Source organism: Sardina pilchardus, chromosome 24 (assembly GCF_963854185.1).
Source record: "Sardina pilchardus chromosome 24, fSarPil1.1, whole genome shotgun sequence".
NCBI lineage: Eukaryota > Metazoa > Chordata > Actinopteri > Clupeiformes > Clupeidae > Sardina > Sardina pilchardus.
Genome location: NC_085017.1, coordinates 17,704,783 through 17,732,227, shown reverse-complemented (window position 1 = coordinate 17,732,227; position 27,445 = coordinate 17,704,783). Strand labels below are relative to the sequence as shown.

Here is a 27,445-nt window from a genome sequence, read left to right as displayed (position 1 = left end):
AACCTGTTTTAATGAACCCTGATTACAGTTTTAATTACAAGAGAAAAAGGAAAAAATACAAGACCAACAAAAAGTACAAATGTTTCATCATGATGGGAAAGATCTCAACTCTCTCTATAGAGTGTTACATAACCGCTGAAAGAGGGAAATACAAAGAGAAAGAGAGAGATGAAGTGATATATATATAATAGAAAGAGACCTTTTACACAGTAAAATAATACAATGTCTTTTCTTACATACCGGTAGTCCCCCACAAAAAAAAAAAAAGGAAAAAAAAATCAAAGAAAAAAGGAAAAAAAAGAAAGATTTTTTATTTATATTTATATATAATATATACACAAGGCCAAAAAAAGAGAACATATAACAAATAATGTGATAGGAGATTATGTCCCTCCTCCCCAGCAACCTCCCCATGTTCTTGGTTCACCATCTAACGACACGGAGCAGCCAAAAACACACAGCAAATCACCACAACGGCAGCACAGGTCAGCTGGACAGAGCAGTGTGCGATGGGACACGCGGGGAGGACCGTCCATACACACACACGCGAGCGCAAAGGATCATGGGAAGGGTCGGGCTGACTGCGAGGCGAGGCTTTTTGAAATAACAGTAATAGTATCAATGTTGGAAAGAAACATAAAAACTAAAAATTAATATGAACAGTAAAATGTAATAATTATAATAATATTAATATTAATAATAAAGACATCAAGTCAATACTGATGGGGAACGTTATTTGTTCCTGTACTTTTTTTTTTGTTGTTTTTGTTTTTTTGTCATGTTGATGTTTTGTTTATTTCTCTTTTCCTGAAGAGTAAGGCAGCGGTGAGGTCTGGCATGGACCAATTGGAGGCCTCGCTCTGCTCAGAGGCCATGCAGCCTGCGAGGGCCAAACTCAAGACAAGGGTTCATTTGACGGCGCACAGGCGACAGCTCCTGAGGGGGGGGGGGGGGTTGGGCAGGGTTATGGGGCTGTGGAGGACTCCCCCCCCCCACCCTCCCTCACTCGCTTGCTAGAGGAGGGCTTCCAGAGGCACACAAGAAGGACTTGGAAAAAATATACAGAGGTGCTGAGACTTCATCCCTGGGTCCGTTTCTGATTGGTTTAGCTTTAGGCTTGTTTATATGCGATTTTTTTTCCTTTTTTTTTTTTTTTGTTGTCCACCTGGACAGGTTAGGTCCTTGCTACGTGGGGCAGACGCTCACTGTAGTGTTGCTTCTGTCAGCAGAGTCGCTCACCAAATTTCATTTTGTTCAAAAATAAACATGATGGCTCCAAACAGGCCTGTTTTCATCATTTTATAGCTACAGACTATTTACAAATGCATGTGTGTATATGTGTAAATATATTTATATATATTTATATAAGATACTTTGTCCATTTTTTTGATCACTTGCAGCACAATGGCTTCTTTTATTGTTTGGATCAACCATTAATGATTTGTCACAAGAGCGTTGAGATGATCTGCCTAGAATCAAGTGGAAAAAAATCTTCCCTCGCGTTTCCACTTTTACACCATTTTAAAAATAGCTATTCATGGGATATATCAAACTAACGTTCTGAAAATGAAATCATCTGTATCAAATATATAGATTGTATATAATACTTATGTGTATATCTTCTCTCTAAACATGCTATAAAATGAAGGCAAACTGGCAGTGTGAGGTTTTATTTAGTCTGGTGCCTCGTATTTGAGTAAAGTGTTCTCTAAAGGCTGTGTGTGTGTATGAGTGTGTGTGTGAGTGTGTGTGTGTGTGTTCTAAAAGCAGGGGCGGTTATATGTTTAAGGCACCATCATCTCACTTGGGGCTCCTATTTGTTCACAGGTGTGAGTGCAACAGGGATGAGATTCTTCCATTTGAAACGCATAGAAAACTAAATCCCTCATCCACAAAACGCAGCCTGAGTTGGACTTTGTGCTCTAAAATCATTACATTTTAGGGATGACTCCCACACCCACACACAAACATACATACATACCTACATACATACAAACATACATACACTCCCTGGCTAAATATCACCATTGTGTATGGGTGTGTGTGTGCGCTTGTTTGAGTGAGTGAGCATTATACACCAGACCCACTCTTCACTGCAAATGTCAAAAGCAATGCCTTTAAAACGCTTGCCTTCCTTATAAGGCAATTTCCCCCGGTTCCATTCCCAGACATAGAATGAATAAGAGTAATAGCAACACAGAACAGGGAAGGGGAAAAGAAAATAACATCACAACATCAGTCTCATCATTATCATTATAGTCATCATCATCTTCATCATCATCACCATGGTTACTGCAGGTAGCAAAGCAACACCTAAAAATCTCTTCTGCATCCTGGCTGTACATGTGAAGAAAGGCCCCTCTCAGTCTGAAGCATGGTCCCAACGTCAGAGGCCAGCAAAAAGGCAGTCCTACTACGGCCTAAGGCCTGCTGGTAAGGGCGAACCCCATTGGCCCGACCTGGCACGAGGGTGGTCCAATTGGCTGAGGATGACAGGGAAGGCGGTCCCATGGCAGTGGGCCGATCAGACACAGACCTCTTTCCTGCTCTTTTCAAGCCGTCAGTCTAGGGCAGCGAAGGAGGAATTAAGGACTTCCTGTTAGGAGTTTAAGGACTTGCACACACTTGGCCTGATGTGGCACGACCTTGAATCAAAACTCACTTAATCAAGGATGCGGATGCGGTGGTGGTGGTGGGATGCTTAATGGCGACTTATCTATCTGTCTGTCAACTTCTTTCTGTCCCCTAAAATCACAGAATACATCCCCCCTCAGACCAAGTCGAATCAGGCATAATCATATGCTAGAAGGCAGACTCCAGAAGGCCATTGGTGTGAAGAGGCAATAAAGTGGAACTCCCGTCAGTCAAAACATGTCTAGTGAGTATCTAGACAGTCTGGTTTTAGGACGCAACTCGTGTTCGTCTGCGTCTCCTACGGTCTTCCCCCCCCCCACGCCTCTCCCTCTGGGTCGTATAATGGTGTGTTTTGACTAAGGGACAGGCACTTCTGTAATCTCTTGTTTGTTGATGTTGAAGGCATGTATTAAAGTCTTCTTCTAGGGCCCTTAACGACAAGGCCGGGCAGCTTTTTTGCTGCCTCACTGGCTGAGGAGGCAGTCTTTTTAGGGCCACGGGACAAGCCAATGGGAGGGCCCGGCTTAACTGAAGGAGGCAGGGCAAAGGGGACCAGGAGCCAATGAGGGAGGGAGTTTTGTCCTGAGCCGCTCGGTGACGTGTCAGTATTGGGAGAAAAGCGGTGTTTAGTGTCTGCCTCGGCACTGTGGAGCGTCAGTATACGTGTTCTGTCGTATTTACAGTGTCTGCAGGTTATGTGACTGAGAACAGGACTTTGTTTCAATATACATAGTTTGAAAAGATTTGTGTGCACAGGCTTTAAACTCTACACACAGTATATGTATGCTTGTGTATCAGAAAAGGGACACTTCCCTCTGTCTGTCTGTCTGTCTGTGTGTGTCTGTGTGTGTGTGTCTGCTTTACCTGTCTAAGAAACCATGCGCCAATGCATGTTGTGTGTGTGTGTGTCTAAACTGTGTATGTGTCCGTTGTTAGTTTTACGCTTTGTGTATGGATGAACATGTATGGGAGAGGTTAAGAGGGTGTGTCAGCATTTTGTTAGTGTGTAGGCATGTACGTGTGTGTGTGTGTGTGTGTGTGTGTGTGTGTGTGTGTGTGTGTGTGTGTGTGTGTATATATATTCATATATGCATGTTTGTGTGTGTGCTTGTGTGTGTTCAAAATCAGCAGCCGTTGTTCTCCAGGGACAGCTGGGCCGTGGCCCTCTGGAGCTCGGAGCTCACCCTCCTCTGGGCGGGCGCCGGGGGCAGGACGAGCGGGGAGGGGGGACTGCGGCGCTCGCCGTTCTCTGCCCGCCGGAAGGCGCCCATGTCGCCCTCGGGGTGCTCGTCGCGACCGGCGGCGGCGGCGGAGGCGGAATCATCCTCCTCGGGGGCGGCGCGCACCTTCTTGTCGTCGGCCTCGTCGCTGCCGGCCTCCAGGCGCTGGTCCTCGCTCCAGCGGCGCTTGAAGCGCAGCTTGAGGGGGATGCAGCGGGTGCCGCCGGGGCTGGCGGGGCCGAGGCCCACCTCGCGCGGCTCGCTCTTCAGGCCCAGCAGGGCCAGGCCGCCGGAGGGGCCGCTGAGAGCGATGGTGCTGGTGTTGGTGTTGGGCGGCGCGGCCGGGGTCTTGAAGACGTCCTCGTCCAGGTCCTCGTCGGCCGCGACGCCGTTGTCGGTGGCGGCCTGCGGCGGATGGTGGGGCTGGTGGACCAGAGCGAGGCCCAGGCCGTTGTGGATGTGGTGCGGCGGGGCGAAGACGTCACCTTCGTCCTCCTCGCTGATGTCGGTGACCTCCACCTCTTCCTCAGACTCCACGTCAGAGATGGGCTCCACCTGAGGATCACGGCACACACATTCATAAATATATGTACATCTTCTTGAATTTCCCCAATAAAGTGTCTATCCATCGCTCATCTTGTAATCCATAGACACAGAAGCAAGCATTGTTTAATATAATATTGCAATTCAGTATTACATTCCTGTAAGTATGTTCTTGGTATACCTTTCAAAGTTTATTAATGGCGTATTGTTCTTAACACACAAACAGTACGTGAGTGCAAGTTAGAAGACGTTTATATCGGTCAGACATACACACCTTAATTTTGGGCGTGCCTGCGGAGTGGCTGAGGGACCCTGAGGAGTTGTGGTGTGCGGAGCCGGACGCAGCGGAGGAGCAGGAGGAGGAGCTCCCCAGCGGCCCGTCCCTCTGCTTGCGTCCCATCGGCGGCGGCTGCAGCTTGAACTGGAAGGGCGAGAGGCGCGGCTCCTCTGGGGGGGGTGCCGCGGCCGGCGGCCCGTGCCCGTGCCCGTGAGCGTGGTGCAGGGGCAGGTGAGCGTGGGAGTGGGAGTGGGCGTGAGCGTGGGAGTGGGAGTGGGAGGGCGGAGCCAGCGGCGGCTTGGACTCGGCGGCGTTGGCGTTGGCGCTGGGCCGCTGCGGCTGCGGGGATGACGATGTTGGGGTAGTGCAGGAAGGCGCGCGGGCTCAGGTGGTAGTTGTAGACGCTCTGCGTGTGCGCCTGCAGGTAGCGCTTCATGTCCTCCGGGTTGAAGGAGAAGTGGGAGCCCAGCATGGGGGACAGCGACGGGGACGGCGTGTAGGCCAGGTGGGAGCTGGGCGTCATGGACAGCGCCGGCGACAGGGTGGGCCCCAGCAGGCCCCCGGGGCCCGGGAGCGGGGACACCGGGAACGGGGAGAGGTTCTCGGGGTGCGCGCGGTGGGACTGCGGCGGCCCGTGCGGGGGGCCCCGGGCGGCCCGGCGGCGGGCCGTAGACGCGGAACAGCGAGTCGTGGAGGCTGCGGAACGCCCGCTCGCCCGGGCCGCCGCCGCGCTCGTCGCCGGGGCCGCCGCCGCCGACTCCGCCGCCGCCGATGCCCTCCTCCAGCTCGGAGGTGACGGAGGTGCCGTCGCTGCAGTCGCTCACCGAGCCGCGGGCCATGCGGCGGGCCACCGCGCTGAACACGCCCGGGCTGCGCAGCTCCTCGCTCGGGGAGAGCACCTCGGAGGGGGTGGAGGGCGGGAAGCGGAAGTGGGAGCCCACGCCGGACGGCACTGGGGGGGCGCTCTGGGGGACTCCGCTGCCTAGAGAGAGAGAGAAAGAAAGGGGGAGAGAGAGAGAGAGAGAGAGAGAGAGAGAGAGAGAGAGAGAGAGAGAGAGAGAGAGAGGGAGGGAGAGAGAGAGAGAGAGAGAGAGGGAGAGAGGGAGAGAGGGAGAGAGGGAGAGAGGGAGAGAGGGAGAGAGGGAGAGGGGGAGAGGGGGAGAGAGAGAGAGAGGGAGAGAGATTTAAAACGATTGCAGTGTACGATGGAGGGGGGGGAGGGGATGACAGTGATGGACAGGGAAAAGAATGAGGGCAATAGAATCCAGTAGGCAATAGATGATTAATAGATAGATGGATAGATGGATGGATGGATGGACGATGGATAGAGGGAAAGGGTGAGGGTGAGAAAGAGAGAGAGAGAGAGAGAGAGAGAGAGAGAGAGAAAGAGAGAGAGAGAGAGAGAGAGCAAGAGAGATGGATGAGTGGATAGATGGATAGAGAGGAAGGGAGGGAGTGAAAGGCATTCTGAGGAGGGTACGGGAGCCACGTGTCGTCTTCCCATAAGCCCTCAAGAGTCTGCGGTGCTGTCGTGAGGCGGCTGCCAAGCTCTGGTGTTTGGCTTCTCTTTAGGAAAAAGCGCCTCTATGGCATGCATTAGCCCCCCAAAAATAGCAACAGTTAACACCAAATACGACACACCACATTAAAACACACACACAGACGATCATGAGGTTCCATTTTGAGCGAGGAATGACCTCACAGACAGACTAAAAATGAACCATCTCAAATACACACACACACACACACACACACACACACACACTGGTTCATTGAAATACATCTCTGTGCGCTGTAAAAAAAAAAAGCATGCACTGAAGAAGTGTTCAAGCATTTATAGGTACACCGTTGAACTACCTGAGCCCATGTCTATGAAGGGGTAGTTGACCAGGACCAGCTTGTTGAAGTTGAACTTGTAGGTGAAGCGCTTCCCTTTGGTCTTGTGAAGGATCCTCTTATTGTAGTAGTATCTGCAGAGAGGAACAAGAGGGGGAGAGACAGGGTTACACTCACAGAGCGCAGGGCAGGATTGGGAATCCAATCCAGATCAACCATCACCAGAGAAGGGTTTTTCCAGGCTCAAAGACACGCTCTACGGTGATGGGAGAAAAAGTGTCTTCTGGTAGTAGTGCGTGTCAAGGGGATTCCCCCTCTTCTCTCTCCCCGATACTCGATAGCGTTATATTCACAAAAGGACTGGCCGCCAGAGCGGCAACTTGGTCGAGGAACACTGGCGACACAGACCCCGGGGCAAGGCAGGTGCCTTTGAATTATCTATGTAAGAGGGAAAAAAAAGACTACGAAAAACCCTGACCAAGGGATTTAGGCGACTAATGATCTTGATGCCCCCGATCGGGGATTTCACATAAGATCGCCACCTGGGAGATGTTTTGTGAAAAAATTCAAAGGCCAAGTGGGGAGTCAGTCAGCCCCAAACGTGTGAACCAGAGAGCATGTCTGGCAGATAAGCTGGCTAAATATGCACCGCGAGCGGTGAGTCATCTGCCCATTTGCTGAAGATGCTGTAGGGACCGGCTTTGATACGGCCACAGACTGGAGAGGGCGTTTGGCTTTTTTTTTCCACAGGAACATACTGTTCGCAGGCGCACATAAACACATTAACACACACACACACACACACACACACACACACACGCACGGACACGCCAACACACCACCTACACAGCAACAAAGGGTAGACTCATGCACATACACTCCCACACACACACACGAGCACACAGATGCCAATGTGCCACCTACACACCCACAAAATGGTATAACACACACACACACGACACAGACACAAAATCATCAACAAAAAGTCACGCCAACATACAGGTAGCCTGTACAGACAACATACTACAGAATGACACACACACTCACACACACACACACACAAAACCAACTACACAACAACCAAAGCCTTCTCTTTCATGGGTACACATTCCCACACACACACGTATACACTTGCATGACGTGTGAGCGTGGGGGCGCGCACACACGCACACGCACACACACAGCGGGTCAAACATGCTGAGGCACACAAAAAGCAGCTCTTTGAAGACCATTTGAACTCACATCAAAAGGATCAGAGAGATCTCTTAAGCATGTCTGTGACTTTCGCCCATGTGTGCGTCTGTGCGTGTGTGCGTGTGTGTGTGTGTGTGTGTGTGTATATAACAACTACTGCCAGGTGGCTCACTTCCTAGTTGGGACCATCATAATTCCACCCGTATAGGGCCGGGTGCCACACACCGAGCACACACACCTGCACTGCAGATTAGCTACTAAATAAAAGAAGGATGAGACGGACTTGTTTAGAAAAGTCTGGAGGGAACATGTTTGCCTCTTGTCAAGCAGTGTGAGTATGTGTTGTTTGTGTGTGTGTATGTGTGTGAGAGAGATTGAAACTGTTCTAAGTATTACTTAACTTAAAATCTATGCATGAGGAACTGAAAGTAGACATGTCTAGTCTATAGGGTCAGGGTAGAGAGTAGGTGAGTGTCTGTGTGTGACTGTGTGAGAGTGTGTGAGAGTGTCTGAGTGTGTGGGTTTGTGTGTGTGTGTGTGTAATAAGCAATAGACATGGAAATTTGACTGCTCACCCAATATAACCTCCAACTCATAACTACTCTCTCTCACACACACACACACACACACACACACACACACAGACAAAAGAAAAAAAGAATGAGAGGACAGAAAGAGAAAGAAAGAAAGAAAGAAGAAAGAGAGAGATGGAGCCCCCACACACGTGCAGAGCAGAGGGACGAGTGCCTGCAGAAGTCATCAGATGAAAGCGCAGTCTGCTCCCCATCTGAACTGCACCCCCACATGATTGATCACGAGCCCCCCCCCCCGTTCTCCCTCTTTCGTTACATGCCTCTCTCAATCACTCGCTTTTCGTTTTTAATATCCCTCATCTCCCCCTTTATGTCTCTGTTCTCCCCCCACAGTCTTTTGGCCTCCCGCACTCCCATCGCCCCGCATGCGCTCCAGACGCTCTTCTCTTCCGTCAGAGTTCACCACGCATCTCTCTTTTCCCCCAATCTCTTACTCCCCGCTAATTTCCCCTTGGGGATCAATAAAGTATCTATCCATCTATCTATCTATCTATCTATCTATCTATCTATCTACACACACACAAAGACAGATACACAGACAGACAGAGACAGACAGACAGACAGACAGACAGACAGACACACAAACACACAAACACACATCCCTTACTTTCACATTTACATTTATTTAATTAGCGTTTTTTCTAGTTTTATTCAAAGTGATTTACAATAGATGTGTTTGTCTGTGCTGCCTCTTTTGTGCCTTGTGTTCTTGTTGCCCTTTTCACTGTGCATCGTGTGCTGTACATTTGTATTTATTCCTTGCAAAGCATGATGGGACTCCTGTCTGCGAAAAGCGCTACTCATTTTCTTTATAATTCGGCTCTACAGAATGCTGCCGAAAGTTCCATTAATGTGAAAAGACCTTCCCGACGTCCCAAGGTCTGATAATGCTGTATAATGACTGCTGTAAAACATTGAAAAAAAAAAATCACTGCTGCACCGCAATGGCAACAAGCTTTGTGCTTCGGATTCAAATCCTTCATATCATTCCGCGAATAGTTTGTTCACCTCCTAATTGAACTTCATTGAAAGTCAACGAGTAATACGATTCTATGCAGCATCTGAAACTTTTCTTTTCAAAGGTTCTATTTATGGCTGACTTCTTGTTTTTTTGGCAGAAGCCACAAAACAGTACCGGTAACAATTTCTTCTCTCATTTTGGCAAATGGCCATATAATAGAAAGAAAATAATGCATCATCGGCTGGTCATTATTGGAAAATAAGTCCTTTCAGGGCGGAACATATTTTCTGATAATGACCAGCGGACAATACATTATCCCTTAATTACTTAGATAGACATTTTCATCAGTAGCTTGTGCCGTTGCCCTAGGAATCTAACCCTAGAATTTGGTGTCAGCGCCTTGCACCAGTGGTCAATACACGAGTTGAGTCACAGGACCACGATTACCTTCAACTAGCGCTCATTTCATATATGTAGTGGGAATGGGGCTGAACAATATCTCCCCTCTTCCTGTTCTTCCAAGTTCTGTTGCTCACTTCCTTTAAGTACTCCAAAGGTACTTTACTTACTGTGGGTGGGTGCTGTCCCTGGGTGGGCTATAGGGGCTTCCTGGAAAAAATGAAGTGTGTGTGTGTGACTCTATATTGTTATATTGTGTGCAATTGTGTGCTTTCTTCTGTGAGTGTGTAACTGCCGTGTTCCTCTCCTTGTGTGCAGTGGGAGTGGATGGTTTTTTTTTTCTCCCAGAGCGCATTTGGCTGTGATGCGGCGGCCGTGCGCGCGCGCGCGCTTATGTGAGTGCTGAGTGGGCCGCCTCTTTATGAGACACCGCGCAGCGCCGAGTTCAGCGAGTTGAAGTGTTTTGTGTCGGCCGCTGCCATGGCAACTGGCTCCTGGCATCGCTGCCGACGCGGAGCGGGGTTGGTTCTTCTGACATGAGACAACCAACGGGTCACATCTCACGCACGCACAAACGACAACAGGAAGTAGAAAAGAAAAAAAAAACATGAATGATTGCTGTCGATGAAGAGTGACAGAACATGAATGGGAGACGGGGAGATAGAGAGAGATGAAAAAAAGAGAAGGATGGACTGACAGAGAGCAGAACACCTTGTAGCACTGAAGGAGCAGGACATACACACATCTAGCCACTGCCTGTCAACAGGACATACAGACAGAGAAACGAGAGAGATGTGATGACACAGACACACACACACACACACACACACACACACACACACACTCACACACACAAGAAAGCTCAAAACACTCTCTGATATCCATTTTTTTGTGTGGAGTAATCACAAACACAAACACACACAAGTTCGTTCCCTCCCTCACCTGAGGGTACACAAACAAGAAGGTACATGACACAACCACCTACTTTTTAAGTTCTCCTTCTAAGTAAACACACATACACCTAGGATAAGTTGTAGTTGTAAGTAAAAAAACACACATGTGCGGGCTGGTACGCGCACACACACACACACACACTCACCTGAGGGCACGGCTGAGTTTGTCGTAGTTCATCTGCGGCTTGCACTTCCGGGCGCCCCACAGGCGCGCCACCTCGTCGGGGTCCTTGATGACGAACTCGCCGTAGTCGCCCTGCCAGGCGATCACGTCGTTGTACTCCTCCTTGCGCAGCAGCTCCAGGATGAAGTGCCATAGCTGGATCTGGCGTGAGCCGGGGCTCGACTCCGGTTTGTAGGCCCAGTCTGGGAAAGCGAACCCTGGGGAGAGAGGAAAGAAGAGAGGAGAGGGGGGTAGGGGAAGCCCCATGGAGGTTATTAACTTGAAATAGTATGAGGCACGTGTGGAAAATAAAAAAACGAAAACTAAAACAAAATCACGCTCTGAGAATAAGCAAATGAAGACAAATTTATTTGGTACGGTACATTCTCAAATGCAAAATGCTGGGGGATGTTAAAGAGATGCTGTGCTGTGTTCACTTTATTCCGGTCGTAACAATCTGCGTGAATGAATTCGAGCAAAATGTTAATTGTTCATAATGAAATAGAGGGCAAACAGTGTAGTCTTTTTTCCTATAATGAGCCCTCATCGTTATACTAATCCCATCCAAATGTTGGAGTGATACAACGGGCTTTACTGGCAGTGTGTCTGTGTGTGTGATGGAAACATTGAGGGCAGTTCTGTGGTGTGTGTGTGTGTGTGTGTGTGTGTGTGTGTGTGTGTGTGTGTCTTAGTCCTCTTGGCGTGTTGCAGTTTCTGAGACCAGTGTTACTGGCATGTGTTGGAGGGTATTACTGCATCAAGTTCTTTAACCTTGAGGCTCCAGTCAAAATAAAAATGAACACCCACCCCCACACATACATTCACTCTGAGAAAAACAGGCAATGTGTGCGTCTGTGTGATTGTGTGTGTATGTGTGTGGTTTGGTATGTGAAGTAGCTGAATCAAAGAGGCAATGACAAAGTGAGTGTGTGTGTGTGTATGCGTGTTTCCATGCCTTCATGTCTTAGACTCAACACACAGCATCAGCAGAAGGCCAGCCTACATGGCACCCGACAGACTGAGGGCTTCATCGCTTGCTGCCCCCCCCCCCACACCCCACCCACCCCACCCCCCCCCACACCCCACCCACCCCACCCACCCCACACACAAAAGCAGCCTCCTCATTGGAACCAGATGTGTAACTAATCACTCCAGGATATCTGTCCTATTTTCTCACCCTCTCTTTTTCCTTCTTTCTCTCAATTTCGCTCTCCAGGACTGTGCCCTCGATGGGTTTTTTTTTTTTTGTTCCTTTTGCTCTCACTCTACTTCTCTCTTTCAATTTCTGTCAATCTCCTGTCAACTGAATCACTCTCTTCCCCTTTTATTTCTGCACCATCAATCAATGGTCCCCTCGAGTCACTCGCTCTTCCTCTCAACCACTCACTTTCGTTTTAAAAACCTCTTTCCACCGCCCGCTTCCTTCTCCATCTACCTCTTTTCCTTTCAATCTTTCACTTCCACCACCACCACCGCGCACGCGGGCGCTCTGACTCGCACTCGTTCGACATTCTTATTCATCTCTCACACCATCTTCCTCTCTCGGTGGGGAGGAGGGCTGAGTCACTCCGAAAATGAACGGCACAGATGTCACTACCACCTAAACCGACGTGTGCCGAGAGGGGGGGTCGGCAAGATGAGGGGGGGGGGGCCTGTGAAGCTGTTCGGCCAATCTGGCCCTTGATATTAATATCTAGACTTGGTTACTGGCTCGGAATGCCTGTGGTTGATTCAAGGAGTGTGAACGCCACCCTAGACGATAAGGAGGCCCAGAGCGTGGGCAACAGGTCAAACACTAAGGTGGAGTTTATTTGTCCCACAGCAGGATATAGCCAGGAGAGGCAGAGGAGAGAGAGAGAGAGAGAGGCGTGTGTGTTTGTCTGCGTGTTGGCGGACCGATGCGTGCGTCTTTGTTCGGCGCTCGGGCTAAACACACACACACACATACGAGCGCTGCCGCACACATACGGACACACGCGAACACACACCTTCGTGACTGCTCTGTTTGGGCGTATAGGGGTTGCCATGGGGACCGCTTAGGCCAGGCTTGCATCAGCCGCACGTCAGGCGGACTGCGCGGGAGCGAAGGAGTGAGCGAGAGAAGGAGGGAGGGAAGGAGAGAGGGATGGAGAGAGAGAGAGAGAGAGAGAGAGAGAGAGAGAGAGAGAGAGAGAGATACGTGAGCGTGCTCAGATGTTACGTGGGTCTGAGTGCGGCAGCAGTAGCTTCACCTCCGTCTGCTCCATACCAACCGGGCCTGCAACCCACCGGCCGCCTCAGGCTCCTACCCCGCCAGGCAGCTAATCAGGACGCACAGGCTAACGAGCTGATGTAATTAACTGCATGCTTGACTGACACACACACACACCGAGGAAACCAGCATCCATTAAGCACTCATACACACCAAACTTGTGGCCGGTGTGAGAGAGAGAGTGGTTGACAAACACGTCAAGCTGCGCAAAAACCTCAGCAGGTAAGGCAACGTGAGAAGACACTCGTACACACACACGCGTGCACACACACACACACACACACACACACACACACACACACAGCGAGCGCAAAAGCTGTCGCGCCCGCTGAGTGTGTGCGTAAGTGCTGACTCATGTCGAGCGCGTGAGCGTGTTTGTCATTCAGCTTTCACAAGGAGCGCGCCGTACCCTCAGTAACTCACTCACTCTCTCCCTCTCTCTCTCTCTCTCTCTTTCTCTCTCTCCCTCTGCTTCCATCCTTTTCTACCCATCTTTCTCCCTCTCCCACAATCACCTAGCAACAAGACACTTTGAGCACTAAAAATACACAGCAAAGACGTGTAACGGAACAGAAAATGGCCTCAACGAAAGATTATAGAATGAAAACGACACAAGGACAAGTCCAACTTAAACGGCCAAGTCCAAAACACAAGACAAAGAGGATGGGAGGGGTGGTGGTAGGAGGGAGAGAATTAAAAAAGAAAAAAAAGAAAAATCTTCCCAAACTAACAAAAACAAAAAACAATTCCATCCTACTAGTTAGAAACCCTGAAGGTTTTCATCATAGGGACATCTCGCTCACACTCTTTTGCTCTCTCTGTGCTTGTGTGTCTCTCTCTCACCCCCCCTCGCTCACACACACACACACACACACACACACACACACACACAACAGAGTTGAAGCCAGGCCAGACTCCTGTCAGCAGTGGTGTATCAGACATGAGTGTGGCGTCTGCACTGCGTCTGCTGCACAACACACATGCTGGAGCTGACGCCGGCCGACCCGACGACCAGACACACACACACACACACACACACAGGGCTTTCCTGCCCCAGCTATTCAGCGCCACTTACACTCCTACCACACCAAAACACAGTTTCCTCTCTTCCTCTCTCACTCACACGCACTTTCAATCTCTTTACATGACCAAACTCACTTTGGATTCAGCAATGTTTTTCTCTCACTCAAACACACACACACACTATCTCTCTCCCCCCACTGCACACACACACACACATATGCACGCATGCACACAGAACAACAACTTGGGCACACATGTGGCCTGGGTGCACCGCTGGGACGCATGTTGTAGCTGCTGGAGACAGAAACCACCTGAGAGAGACAACATATCCAAACATAGACTCCAGCACAGCCAAGTGAGGATTGCGCACACACACACACACACACACGTATACACATGGGTGTGAAGAGAAAATGCTGCGTGCATAAACACCTTATCATAACATCGCACAGTCTAGAAATCTTGCCCGTAGGTAGTATTGGCAGGGAACAGAGACTGGCTGACTGATTGACTGATCTAAAGAGTATTAGTATCAAAGTGATCAAATCCCCCCCCCACCCCCCCCCACACATTACGCACACAGACGTAATCCCACACACAAGCAAGCACAAACACATTCAGAACACGCCACACGCACATCCAGAAACCCCCCACACACAGAGAGAGAGAGACACGCAGACGCACGCAAGCACACCAACAGAGATGAAAACAAATGCGCAAAGGCAACCTACACACACACACAATCCCCTCCAACACACTCTTTTACACACAAACACACTCACACACACACACAAGAGTACTTTAGCTGCTGAGCCAGCTGAAATGACTACAACAGTAAGGAATGAAAAAGACCCTTGTGTGTGTGTGTGTATGTGTGTGGTGAGTGAGAGAGAGAAAGAGAGACAATGTCTGACTTCAAGAACATACACTAGGGTACATTGCATCTATTTGGTCGGCTTTTTGATCCGGATCACTTTTTTCCCAAGTGTGTGAGTTTGGAGTGGGTGTATGTGTGGACTGGAGTGCTTTGCAATCTTGTTTGTGTCTGTGTGTGTGTGTGTGTGTGTGTTTGTCTATGCCTGCATCAACATGTATGAATTGCTGTGGTGGGTACACGACACGTCTAATGTGTGTGAAGTGTAATGTTGTCCGTGTGTCCGTGTGTGTGTGTGTGTGTGTGTGTGTGTGTGTGTGTGTGTGTGTGTGTGTGTGTGTGTGAGTACACTGGCTCTGATCAGAATCAGCAGGAGACGCCATTAGAAAAAGCACCTGTTGGAACGTGTGAAAAACAGGCCGTTTCCCCCGGCCGCTCTGCTTGTGATTACAGGCTGCTGTAAAGGGCCTTTTATAGACACTCAGTGACGTCGGTCTGTGCGTCTGTTTGGAGTGGATATGAACAGAAAAAAAAGAAGTAGGGGACCATTGTGCATGTGTGTGTGTCTACATGTGTGTGTTGGCGGTTGGGGTGAGAGTGTGTGTGTGTGTGGGGGGGGGGGGGGGGGGGGGGAGTGGGCGTAGGGGGGTGTTATAATAGCCCCCCAGACTCATTCCCCCTCTGGTTCTGTGCGGTCCCTCCATCTCTCCCTCCCTTCCTCTCATTCTTCTGCGGCGCTATATTTAGGCCGAGGAAAAGGTCGGCCTCCATCTGCTAATGAGGGTGGCGGCAGGGAAAAGGTAAAAAGAGTGGATGTGTGGGGGAGGAATGACTAATACTCTGCATGTGTTTGTTTGGTTGTGTGTGTGTGCGTGTGTATGTAGTGTGTGTGTGTGTGTGTGTAAAATAGAGAGAAAGAGAGAGAGTGTAAAGAGGGACAGAGAGAAAAGGACAAACTGTATATTTTGTGTGTGATGTAGGCTTAACTGAAAGGTGTTTGTGTAGGTGTGTGTTTGTGTGTGTGCTCATCCAACAACAACAACAAAAAAGTGAGATTAGGTGTGTTTTGTTCGTGCTTTGTGTGCAAAAGTTCTAAGCACACACCGCCACTGTGCCCACACGTAGCAGGAGACGTGTAAAATAGAGGAGAAGAGATGGATTTTCAAAATCTGTTCTCAGTGCCACCAAATCACGTTAACCACAATCACACTGAGACCAGGACATTCCAAAAAGCTTCTCTGTGTGTGAGAGTGTGTGTGTGTGTGTGTGTGTGTGTGTGTGTGTGTGTGTGTGTGTGTGTGAGTGTGTGTTTGTGTGTGTCTCTCTCACTCTCACACACACACGCTTCTGGCACACAGCTTCCAACGGCTGGACCCAGAATGAGGCCCAACTCGTAACCTAGGGTAACCGGCCAGTGAGACGATGGTGGCCCTTCTTAGACACAAACACACACACACACACAATGCTGGACCCCCGGCATTAGAATTCGGCTAAGCCGTTGGAGGCGGTTGAAAGAAAGAATACTCGAAAACCCTGCGCCCCATGGAGGAATGGCCAAGAGCATCCTAGCACGGGGGAAGAAGCCGCATTTCACCTCGAGTACAGGAAACGTGACATCCTCTGTACGATACACCACTCTAGCCTCACACCAGCAGTGTGGCTTACGCAGCCGCGCTCGCGACGGAACAGAAGACAGAACAGAGAAAGAGAGTGAAAAAAAAGAGACACAGAAAGAGCGAGAGAGTAAAAGATGCAGAACACCACAAGAAAGGAAAAGGTAGAAGAGGAAACAACGAGTAAGACTGAAAGAAGGCGGAGGCAGGAAGAATGGTGCATTGAGCATGAGAGACTAGCAGAAAAAAAAGAGAAGTAGAGAGAAGTCGACAGACGGAGAGAGAGAGAGAGAGAGAAAGAAAGAGGAGAAACAACCAGGTTGAGAGGAGCACATCAAAAGAACACGAGTCATCTGCAGGTGCACAGTGCCAGGCCTCACATGATACCACACATCACGCTTACATAACACACACACACACACACACACACAGTTCAACTCACCAATAACAAGTTTGTACATGTACCACATTCAGGTCTTCACAAAGTATGACCAAGTGTGCATTAAGTTATAATACGTCTAATACAGCACATACATTCGCACACCATTGAGCATGTGTGGTAAATAAAAACAAAAAATAATAATAATAAAAAAACAAACATCTGTCCTATCTCCACTGCCAACTTCCATCAGTGTAAAGTGGGGAGGGTAATTCAGCACACTTCACAGCAGTGTACAATGCATGTTAGGTAGGTTCTAAGGCAAATGGCTTCTGTGGAGCGGCACACTAAAATATCCGTTGACACATGAGAGGGATTTATCCCCGAGTTATGAATAGTGTAAAAGTCTAAAGGAAACCAAAGAACAGAACAGAAGAGAGAAAGAGCGTGAGAGAGAGAGAGAGAGAGAGAGAGAGAGAGAGCGAGCGAGCGAGCGAGCGAGAGACAGAGAGAGCGTGTGTGTGTGTGTGTGTGTGTGTGTGTGTGTGTGTGTGTGTGTGTGTGTGTGTGTGTGTGTGTGTTTTCTCAGGGCCACAGACTTCCAGTCAGGCATACTGGAGTGTTAGAGCTGTGAAAGGCTAGCCAAAATAGCTCCTGTTAGACAAAGCACCCCCGCCAGCAAAACAATGATCTAAGACTCTTCTACTGTAACAGCGGACTGGACAGGTGTCTGGGCACCATTCCACACAAGGACTGAAGCAGGCCAGGGATGATCGAATGAGAATGTGTATGTAGGCTATGCGTGCTTGTGTGTGTGTGTATGTGTGTGTGTGTGTGTGTGTGTGTGTGTGGGAGTGTGCCTAACCCATATAGCTCTAGGTCATTGTGACATCCAAACTCTATCATGGTGGTAACACTGCACCAGTAGAAGCTGGCGAGTGAGTGTGTGTGTGTGTGTGTGTGTGTGTGTCATGCATGACGCCAAGATATGGTCACATCCATGGCCTCTCCTGACAGAGCACGAGAGAGAAAGAAATAGTGGACCAGGAGAGAATAAAGAGGAGAGAGAGAGAGAGAAAGGGGGCATGGCAGGCCAGGCCAGGCCAGGCCAGGCGAGCGGCGAGCGTCGAGCTCGCCAACTCCGGCCAGACAGAAATCAGACACAAGGCAGGGCTGTTCCACAGTCTAGGCCTGTGATTAGGGCAGTCACGGATGGACGGCCAGCGAGGCGGAGGCACTGCGCTATGGGTGGGCAGCCAACTCCTCGGCTTCTGCTGCTGCTGCTGCGGGGAGGGCAGGGAGGGAGCGGAGAGCAGCCGGCCAGAACCCAAACGCAGCCTCCTGGGGTCAGCCGGGCCATGGCAGCAGACCTCTCTCCCGCCTGTTGCCCTAGGCTCCAGTAGTCTCCAGAGTTTAAGTCAAAACAAGGCAACCACACACACCAAGTCACAAAAGGAACCTACAGAGGAGGACTGACCCTTGAGAACGGTCTTCTATCGTAAAAAAAGAGACCAATTAGAGTCTACCGAGCTTAGAATTCCTCACATGTTTGTCTACCAGGGTCAACCCGTGGGAGATTCTACAGATTCCACTCACCTGAGCAATCAGGCATGAGTCAATCCTCTCAGTCATTTTTTAAACAATGGTCACTCTTAATAAAACAAAGACCAAACGAGTGCAGAGGCCTCTGAGAGGTACGGAGTGAGCAACAGGCAGTAGCCCAGAGAGAGCAAACAGGCCCCAAAAGTCAGTTTGGAGGGAGTGAACAAGCCCCTGCAGGCATGCTGAAAGTGTGAACAGGCCCCTACAGGCCTACGGCTGCCACCCACGGGGCTTTTCCTGCCCCCAAGGCTCAGAGAATGTAGGTGAGCAGAGCAGAGCTCAGTAAAGCAACAAGAGTGAAGAGCGGCTCTTCTACTGGTCAGCAGTGGAAGAGCGGGGGCAGGGTGGAAGGGGTGAAAAAGGTGGACAAAATTCTCCGGAGGTATATCTGGCCCGAGATTTAAGAGGCAATAGATCAAAGCTTATCGAGCTTTTTAAAAGTTCCCCTAGGCTTCTGAGCAAGCGAGCGCAGATTGAGCGTCAAAATGGCCGCCCTTAGATAATCACAGGTGGAAACCTCTTTTTCCTGGAAGAGAGGCAAAAGTCCTCCGATCCAGCTGAGGCAGGGGAAGTGCCGGTGACGTCTCAGCCTATCTGCGGGTGGCTGAACTCTTAATATCTTATCGGGTGGCAGGGCTTTGATCAAGCTTATCTGCAAAACGGGTCCAACTAGCATGAACTTTTCACCCACTTCCTACTCACTTGCTCTCTCTTTCTCTCTCCCCCAAGACTTCCTAAGAGGAAAGGCAATGGTAAATAACACATTTTGCTGAATGGTTGAACCTGACGTAAAAAAGTTAATATACATATATAGAGAGAGAGAGCTCTTGAATAAATTAAGAGACCACTGCACATTTTGATGTCATCCTATGGTTGCCGAGTGACATTCGAATGAGTTGATACTAGTCATATTCAAAGTTGTGTGTTTTGTGTGTGTGCCTATCTTTAATTTTTATTTTTCATTTTTGTCTTTTGACAGTGAAGAGACCCACAGGAAGCCAATAGGGAAGACAGAAATGGGATGACATTGGGAAATGACCCAGACCAGACCCTGGTTGTAAAGTTTCACTATTGTCTGCCTGCACCCTCAGTAGCCGTAGAATAAGCAAAAGTTTTTTTGTTTTTTTCCCTGAGACTGGGGAAAATGGCCTCTACCAGCCATGGTGTTTAGAGTTTTTTTTGTTCCTAGTGTGTTTGAAGCTTAAGGGCCCAGAGTTGTACTTCTTTGTGCCATCAAACTATTTAGCCGTGCCTCTTCACTCCACAGTGATAATGGGTGCATCATTGACAGTACAGAGATCACGCAGTCCTTATCCCGAGAGAGACGAAGAGCCATTCATCGTTTGATTTCACAAACAACTAGGGGGTATTGGTATTCAATAATGGCAGCAGCTTCCCCCACCCCTTGTATTGGGATAGATGGTAATGAGGGTCACCCTCTCAGCAGTGGGGAGTGATTGTGTCAGGGCTGGGGGTGGCCATGGGGGTGGGGTGTTGGGAGAGTGTAGACAGCGCCGTGCCGTGCCGTGTCCCCTCCCCCACACACACACACACACATACACACACACCCGCCCGCAGACGGGACCATCAGCCCTCAGGGCAGCAGAGAGACGCTTGTCTGGGCTCTGGACATTTGTCTCTGCAGCAGAACGAGTGGCTGGGTGAAAGGCCAGGGTGTGTAAAAGTTTGTGTAAGATGACAGTACCCGCGCATGTGCGTGCATGTTATCCTAATGAATATGACTGTGTGAGCAAGTGAGCATTATGCAAGTGCCAAGCTGTTTGAATGGCTGGTGAGTATACCTCTGTAAGCATACGAATGTGTGTGTGTGTGTGTGTGTGTGGAGTGTGTGTGTGTGTGTGTGGGGGGGGGGGGGGGGGGGGGGGGTTAAGTTGTTCCTGTCTACATTTGCCCCACAGGTGGTCTTGTAGGTATGGCTGGTCTTTTCCAGCTTATTCAGTTCAGGTCCCGGTCATTCACAGTCGTTTACATTTGTGCTCTATCTCTCAATCTGCCTCACTTTTCAACGGGACTCAGTTTGCTTTTAAGTGTTGTCGAGACCAGAGACACAGAGAAAAACCAGGGGGAGAGAGGGAGGGAGGGAAGGAGAGCGAGAGGGAAAACGAGAGAGAGGGAGAGAGAGAGAGAGAGAGAGAGAGAGAGAGAGAGAGCGAGCAAGGAAAGAGAGTGGGAGATGGAAATACGAGTGGGAGAAAGAAATGATTAAGTAAGTGTGAGAAAAAAAAGTTCATGAGAAAGAGGGGGATCAGGAAAAACAGATAGCTAAGCACATGAAAGGGAGGTGGAGAACCCAAATGGAAAAAAGACAGATGAGAGGGAGAGAAGGAAAGAGAGAAAACGAGAGAAAGGGTGAGAAAGAAAAAAGCCAACGGGCTAACTCTTTTCGAGTTCTGTGTTGTGGTTAGAGCACCAGACTGGTCTTCACTTTCATTTTCCTCCAGACATTGGCGCGCACACACACATTTGTATACACACACACACACACACACACAGTCTTGGGTCGCCTGGGCGGCTCCAGCTGTGGTGGGGCGTTTGTGTAAGAGCGCTGCCTCTTCGGCAAACGGCGGGTTCCACCACAGCGCCTTCAGAAGCAAGAGTTTGGGATGAGACGCCCCCGCACACCACAAACACACACACACACACACACACACACACACACACACACACACACAAGCATGCACGCATACTTATACACACACTCTCATTCGGCTGATTTACGAGGGCCCGACTCCCAGAGAGACAGTGTATCAGGAGCCTTCGCAGCACAGCTCTGCACTTAGTGCCAAAGACCCAGAACAGGGAATCTAGGGTGTGTGTGTGTGTGTGTGTGCATATGTGTGTGTGTGTGTGTGTGTGTGTGCATATGTGTGTGTATGTGTGTGTGTGTCTGTGTGTGTGTGTGGGGGGGGGGGTACTAGCGTGGGAGAGAGACTGCAAAGGGGCTGCCAGCTGTCAATCAACGTTAACTGGGCTTTTTGAAAAGCTCAAACTCCTCCTCACCCCTCTTCCACGCTTGCCTGTGTAGACCAGTCACTCTGTGTCAATCTTGGAAGTTGCACCGGGTCAGATATGTGAAGAGACATGTTGCGAAGATCGATCTGACATGAGCATGAGACACACACACAGTAAACACCACACTAGTGTCACACAACGGAGAAATCTGGCTCACCCCTCTGCTTCGCACAGATTACACAACTTGTAGAACTTGCTCCTCTCCCTACAACACTCACACACTCCCAACACACAACCAGAAGAGCAGGGGTTTACTCCCCCCAAGCACACACATCCAGCTAAGATGACTACTCCTCATCTGCCTAACTGCCTGTCTGTCTGTCTCTTACCCTCTCTCTCCCTCTTTCTCCCACACACACACACTTCTCCTTTCTGGGGCCGAGTGTGCATGGGAGGCCAAAGCCTGCTGCGTTAACACTAGATCCGCCTGCTAAAATAAATTGGCTGCATTAAAAATAAAGAGGGAGCGAGTCACGGTGGCGTCACCACAAAGATGGCAACCCGAGAGAGAAGGAAAGAGAGGGAGAGAGAGAGAGAGAGAGAGGGAGGAAGGGAGAGCGAGAGAGAGAGAGAGGGAGAGAAAGTGTGTGCAACAATCGTCTGCCTACGCTTGTGAGTGTGCGTATATGTGTAATGCAACACAGACACCAGCCATTAAAGTGGAACGTGGGGGGTCTGGATGCTTTAATAAAGTCTAACTGTTTGTGTGTGCACACTTGCAAGGACGTGTGTTTGTGTGCAACACACAGCCTATATAAATTCAGCCTTCATTAGTGGCGTATTCTAGATTGAAGTCTCTACCGCTCTGCTCACGCATCAGACAGATCTCAGAGCGTGTTGACTGGCTGTTTTGTTGACAACACAACCGCCATGGGGCCATTACCTTAACTAAGCTCTGACCTATAGCAGCACACAAAGAAAACACAGGTAGTAGGGAAAGAGGATAAGAGAGAAGAGGAGGAAAAGAGTGGTTTATTGGACTGTGAGAATAGGGATTCCACATATAGCGTACGGGCTAGTGGTCATTTAACAACAACAAAAAAGACCTCTCTTGGTTCATTTATAATGCACCACATGTTAACTATGCTGTGTGTGTTAGGATGTTCATAAATGACAACATCTTTTCCACAATTTAATGTCTGGTCAAACGGGCTCAAGGGAATATGTGCACACTGACACATACAAACACACAAGCACTTCTCAAAAAGCCCCACCCAAACAGAAACATGTCTGAGGTCTGCTCCACTACGAGCATGACCACACACACACACACATACACACACACACACAGACATACAAGTATACACACATAGTCTCTAACACACACACACCAAAAGGAAAAGCCAAAAGCCACAGACACCCAAGGCGGGCATTGACAGACGAAGTCTAAACGAAACCTCAGAGTTCCCACCAAAACCTGTGGCCTGAACACAGCAGACATGGCTGCTGAACACACAAACACACATGTACGCAGGTTGTGTGCCAGGCGCAGGAAGGCCCCATGTCTCTGAGAGGCCGGCTCAACGCCAAAACCCAAAAAAGCCCTGAGGCCTGGGCTGACCTGTGGAAAACGGCAACGCTTTCTTTAAAAGGTTTCACCGGGCTCAAACACACACACACAAACACAGACATGGGACTCCTTTGGGGTGCTGTTAGACGTAAACAACATTAAGGACTTGGTGAGGGACACTCCTCCGCATCTAGGCCCTCATACCAACACTGCTCAAACCATACCTATCTTGGAATGTTGACTGTCACTCAGATCTTTGCTCTCTCTTCTGAGACAAGACCAGTAAGTAGCTGACCTCTGGCAGAATTATGCAAGGCTGCATCCGGTGTCAAAATGTCCATAAACACATTGACCACTGACCAACATACCCAGCCTTTAAAAAAAACACACTACTTAAGCTTTATAAATCGCAGAAAGATAGCAGCCCTAATGGATGTTTGATTAATCAATTTGGTGGTGGTGTGTAAGCATATCAGCGGCACAGAAACACCCAGACAAGCATATGATGATACATGCATGGCTTTGTTTGCCCAACAGATAGGGCAGTGCTGGCTGGTGATTCTCTAGTCTACACCATTTCCAGGGAATGGCCTGCTTGGCCCTCATCATCTTGTATCGTATGGGTCAGAGAGGGCAGATGAAAGTTGTTGAGGCTTTACGAGAGTACGGGTCCGTTTCATTCCAAAAGGAAGTTGAATGTCTGCATGGAAAAACTAGGAACCTTTGCGCCTCAAGAAACCCTTCTACCTCTCATCTTTCCTCCAAACTGAAAAAGTAGGCCACCTGCAGACCCTACTGGAAGACAAGAAGCTCACACTCATACAGACAGGAAATTCAAAATGGCAGGGACAAAAACTATTGTATGTCTCAGGATCTTTTCCCTCTACCGTCCTTCTTCTTAGTGAGAAAGTACCTGCAGATGCCGCAGGGTGAAGCCTGCCTGCCTACACACACACACACACACACACACACGACAGGCCAGGGCCCCCGCCCTGGCTCAGTGGTGTTCGTGGTCTGCTGCTGCTAAGCTGTGCTGGCGGCTTGCCCGTGCGGGGCTGCTGCTGCTGCTGCTGCTGTGCCTGCCGCTGCTGTAGCTGCCGCTGGCTCGCCTCGCCACGCCACACCGCGAGGCTGGAAAGGACAACAGAGTGCCCTGTTCCAGATGTGCCGCCTCACATGTGGCAGCGTGTTTATCTAATGAGTCAGGAGGAGAGTGGAAAAAAGTAGCTGGGGCCCAAGCACACAGGGTGGTGGTGGTGGTGGTGGTGGAGGAGGAGGTGGGGAGAGTGGGTGGGTGCGGAGGAGGTGGTACGGACAGATATTAACAAAAAGAGGATGGAGGAGGGAAATGACAGGAGCAACCTCCAGTTTTTTTTTTTTTTTTTTTTTTTTGATGGTTGCCTGTAGGGTTGGAGTTTTCATTTTTCACACTGGATAAAGAGCACATGTTTATTTTACGTGACAAACCCTTGGTCATGTATGCTAAACGTAGTTGATCATTCTTCAATTTAATCTGAGCCATTGCACTGTTGTCTGAGTAAGGGCAGCTGCCCTGAAGCTAGGTCAGCCCCGGCTCTTTTTAAACAATAATCCTGTTCAGAGTTCGGAGGAGTATTCCTGTGTAACGTGAGAGCCAGGTAAAATGGCTGGTTTTAACACTTGACTGGAGATTACCTTGCGGCCACAAAACCAGTCTGCTATCAATGTGAGTGCGCGGGGAAGCGGAGGATCTCAGGATTCCTGCGCTCACAGGATTTTGTTTGAGGGGCTGGCTTTTGAGCCCTGAGGCCAAGCATGATGTACAACTGAATCATCCAGCTCATTTTACCAACCTTCCTTTGGCTTCCGTGTAGCAAACCGACCTTTCTGTTTGAAATTGCAAAATAAGCACTGGGGGACTTAACAGAATGCACTAAAACAGCCAGGTATATTAACATTGCTCAACACTTCCTGAGAGTAGGCCCACATGAAAAGTAATATTTTGCCAATTACATGTTTTACATGCTGACTAATCACTTTCTGGGTGTATCTGTAGACTGTAGTAGGTTATCCTACTGATCCAAACATACACACCTAGGTGCTAGGTCAATGGCCGTCAGTAGCCACTGCAACTCAATTTCACCAGAGGACTCGCTCAATGTTACTACCTGTAGCCATACAGAGCAGAGCTTTAAAAAGTTATTTTATGTAGGCGAGCCGACGGGGAGGGGTATGGAATAAGTAGCTAATATCGTGATGTATACATTACTTCACTGGCTGAGTATTATTTTTAAGACGCACGACAAAGATTAGGGGACTCTGTAATTTGGTAGTGAAAGGAGCGCGTGGTGAGTCCCGTCATAAGAACCCGAGAGTGTAAAGGACTTCTTTTCAAGTTTCATAATCTGACGATACGTGACCCAGTAGATGACTTGAACAACTGAAACAAAGTATCCGTTTAATATTTTCACTACCCACCGACAGCAAAAGTCCAAACGAATGTATCAGGTCTCAGGTTCGACTGGAATGCTCGAAGTCGCGACATTCCAACATTTAAAGGCAACAGAGGCCAGGAAAGAACTTCCGGAAGAGAGTGAAATAAACAGAATGAGTAAATACTAGATAGACAACGTAGTATAATAACAGAAGCAAATATTACCCTTGACATTAATTGTTAATGTGAGTGGGCTGCGACAATTCCATCTATTTCACTTTTCAAATAAATGGTAAAGCCATGACAATAGTCGACATCTCTGACAAACTCACACGAACAAAGTAACATGAGCTAGCTGGCCAACTTGGTTAGCGGCCCAACTTTGCTAAAACAGAAGAGCTTGTTAAGGTGACTTTTGAGTTGTTTAACAATTTAATAGAAACTTACATTAACAAATCACGAAACAATTGTAAAGAACAAATACTAGTATCCAGGTCGACGAAGAGTCTAAAATCATACAAAGAAGCGTGCTTACGATACAGCTAAAGTAGCTAGCTAGCTACGTCCGCTTAGTATGGCCGACCAAATGGCTGGCAAGATCAACTTGGCTACAGGCAAATGGTGGAACCTATTGTAACCCAACTCGTAAGGAGAAACTACACTATCACTTTTACATCCACACGCAAGACTTTAAAAGGGAGTCTACATTAGAAGAGACCAGCCAACGCATTACTCTGGATGTCAAATACAAGTCAACAAAGAACATTTCCAACAATGATTAAAGTAACAAAAACTAGTTGGCAAACTGGGAAGAGTTGAAACAAACTTTGAGCGAACAGCTTTAAGAGAGGCAGCTCGGTAGCTAATCAGTTAGCGTGCTTGTTATTTGGGTTGAACTAAAACGAACCAGAAGGGTAAACTTTGTTTAATGGGGCTTGACAGTGTTGTATTGATTAACAAATTCTTCCTTTGGAAAGATTTCGTATATAGGCTCGATGACTTTCCAACAAAAGTTGGGACTACGTTGGCTATTAACAAACGGCTAACGATATGCCTGAACCAACGCCACGGAGGAAAGCTAAAGCTAGCGATATTGCGTTAGCTACGTTGACGTTATTGTATGCAAACTAAGTTACGAAATAGTTTACAACAATCTTATAGATAGCCATGTCATTCGAACATCTCCCGAATCCATGGACATCCACATAATAACTCAATTTTATGAAGTACCGTGTCCGTATATTCAGCTAGCAAGTTTCCCCCCCCGGATAATTACGTTAACATTATTAGTAGTCAAATGTGGTGTCATTCAGAATCATCACAAACGCTCTAACACTAGTGCACAGTGGAGCCAATCAGTATTTCACTGAACATTTGTGGTCGTGCAGTTTGACTTACCCGTATCCCCCGGGGTTTTCATTTTGAGTGTGCTTTGCTCTCTGACTTGCACGGCGAACAAATTTTTCGGGTGAAGTCGGCCACCCTCCCTCTCCTGTTGGTGAGAACCGCAAAACACCTCTTTAAACTTTTCTCCCGTGGCTGATCTCGCTCCGTTCGTTCTTCGTTCTACGTCCGCAATTCGCTCTCGGGCGCTCCACTTCGGGCCCCCTGCTGCTCCCCCGTTTGTTTTCAACTAGTCCTTCTCTAGTTTCTTTCCGAGTCTTTTAGGCGATTAGTTTTCCGCTGGCCAGCAATCTCACTACTGCAAAGTTGGGGGCCAGCAAATCCCAGGCCAACGTGCCGATAGAAGGGAATTGTACAAAAATCCAAACGACGATTTGGAGAAATGTATCACTGTTAATCAGTTTAGTCGTGATACAATGTTGCATATTCAACACTCACACGTCATTTCCACAGTCATAACATGGCACGTTCGAACAGGAAAAAAGCTCGCCGTCTGAGGTAGTTTCTCCCTCTCTTTTTACAGACTTTTCTTTTTCCACTCACTCCGTAGGCTCGCTCTCTCCCCGTCAG

General features: G+C 48.8%; 1 protein-coding gene across 1 annotated transcript; it reads right to left on the bottom strand.

Moving 5' to 3' along the window:
* Positions 1-27,445, bottom strand: erf (Ets2 repressor factor). Its single transcript, XM_062530153.1, is given in 6 exon segments — positions 1-4,409; positions 4,676-5,327; positions 5,329-5,656; positions 6,532-6,644; positions 10,757-10,991; positions 26,870-27,445. Coding segments are annotated over 6 exon segments (2,001 nt in total). The 5' UTR covers positions 26,892-27,445; the 3' UTR covers positions 1-3,758.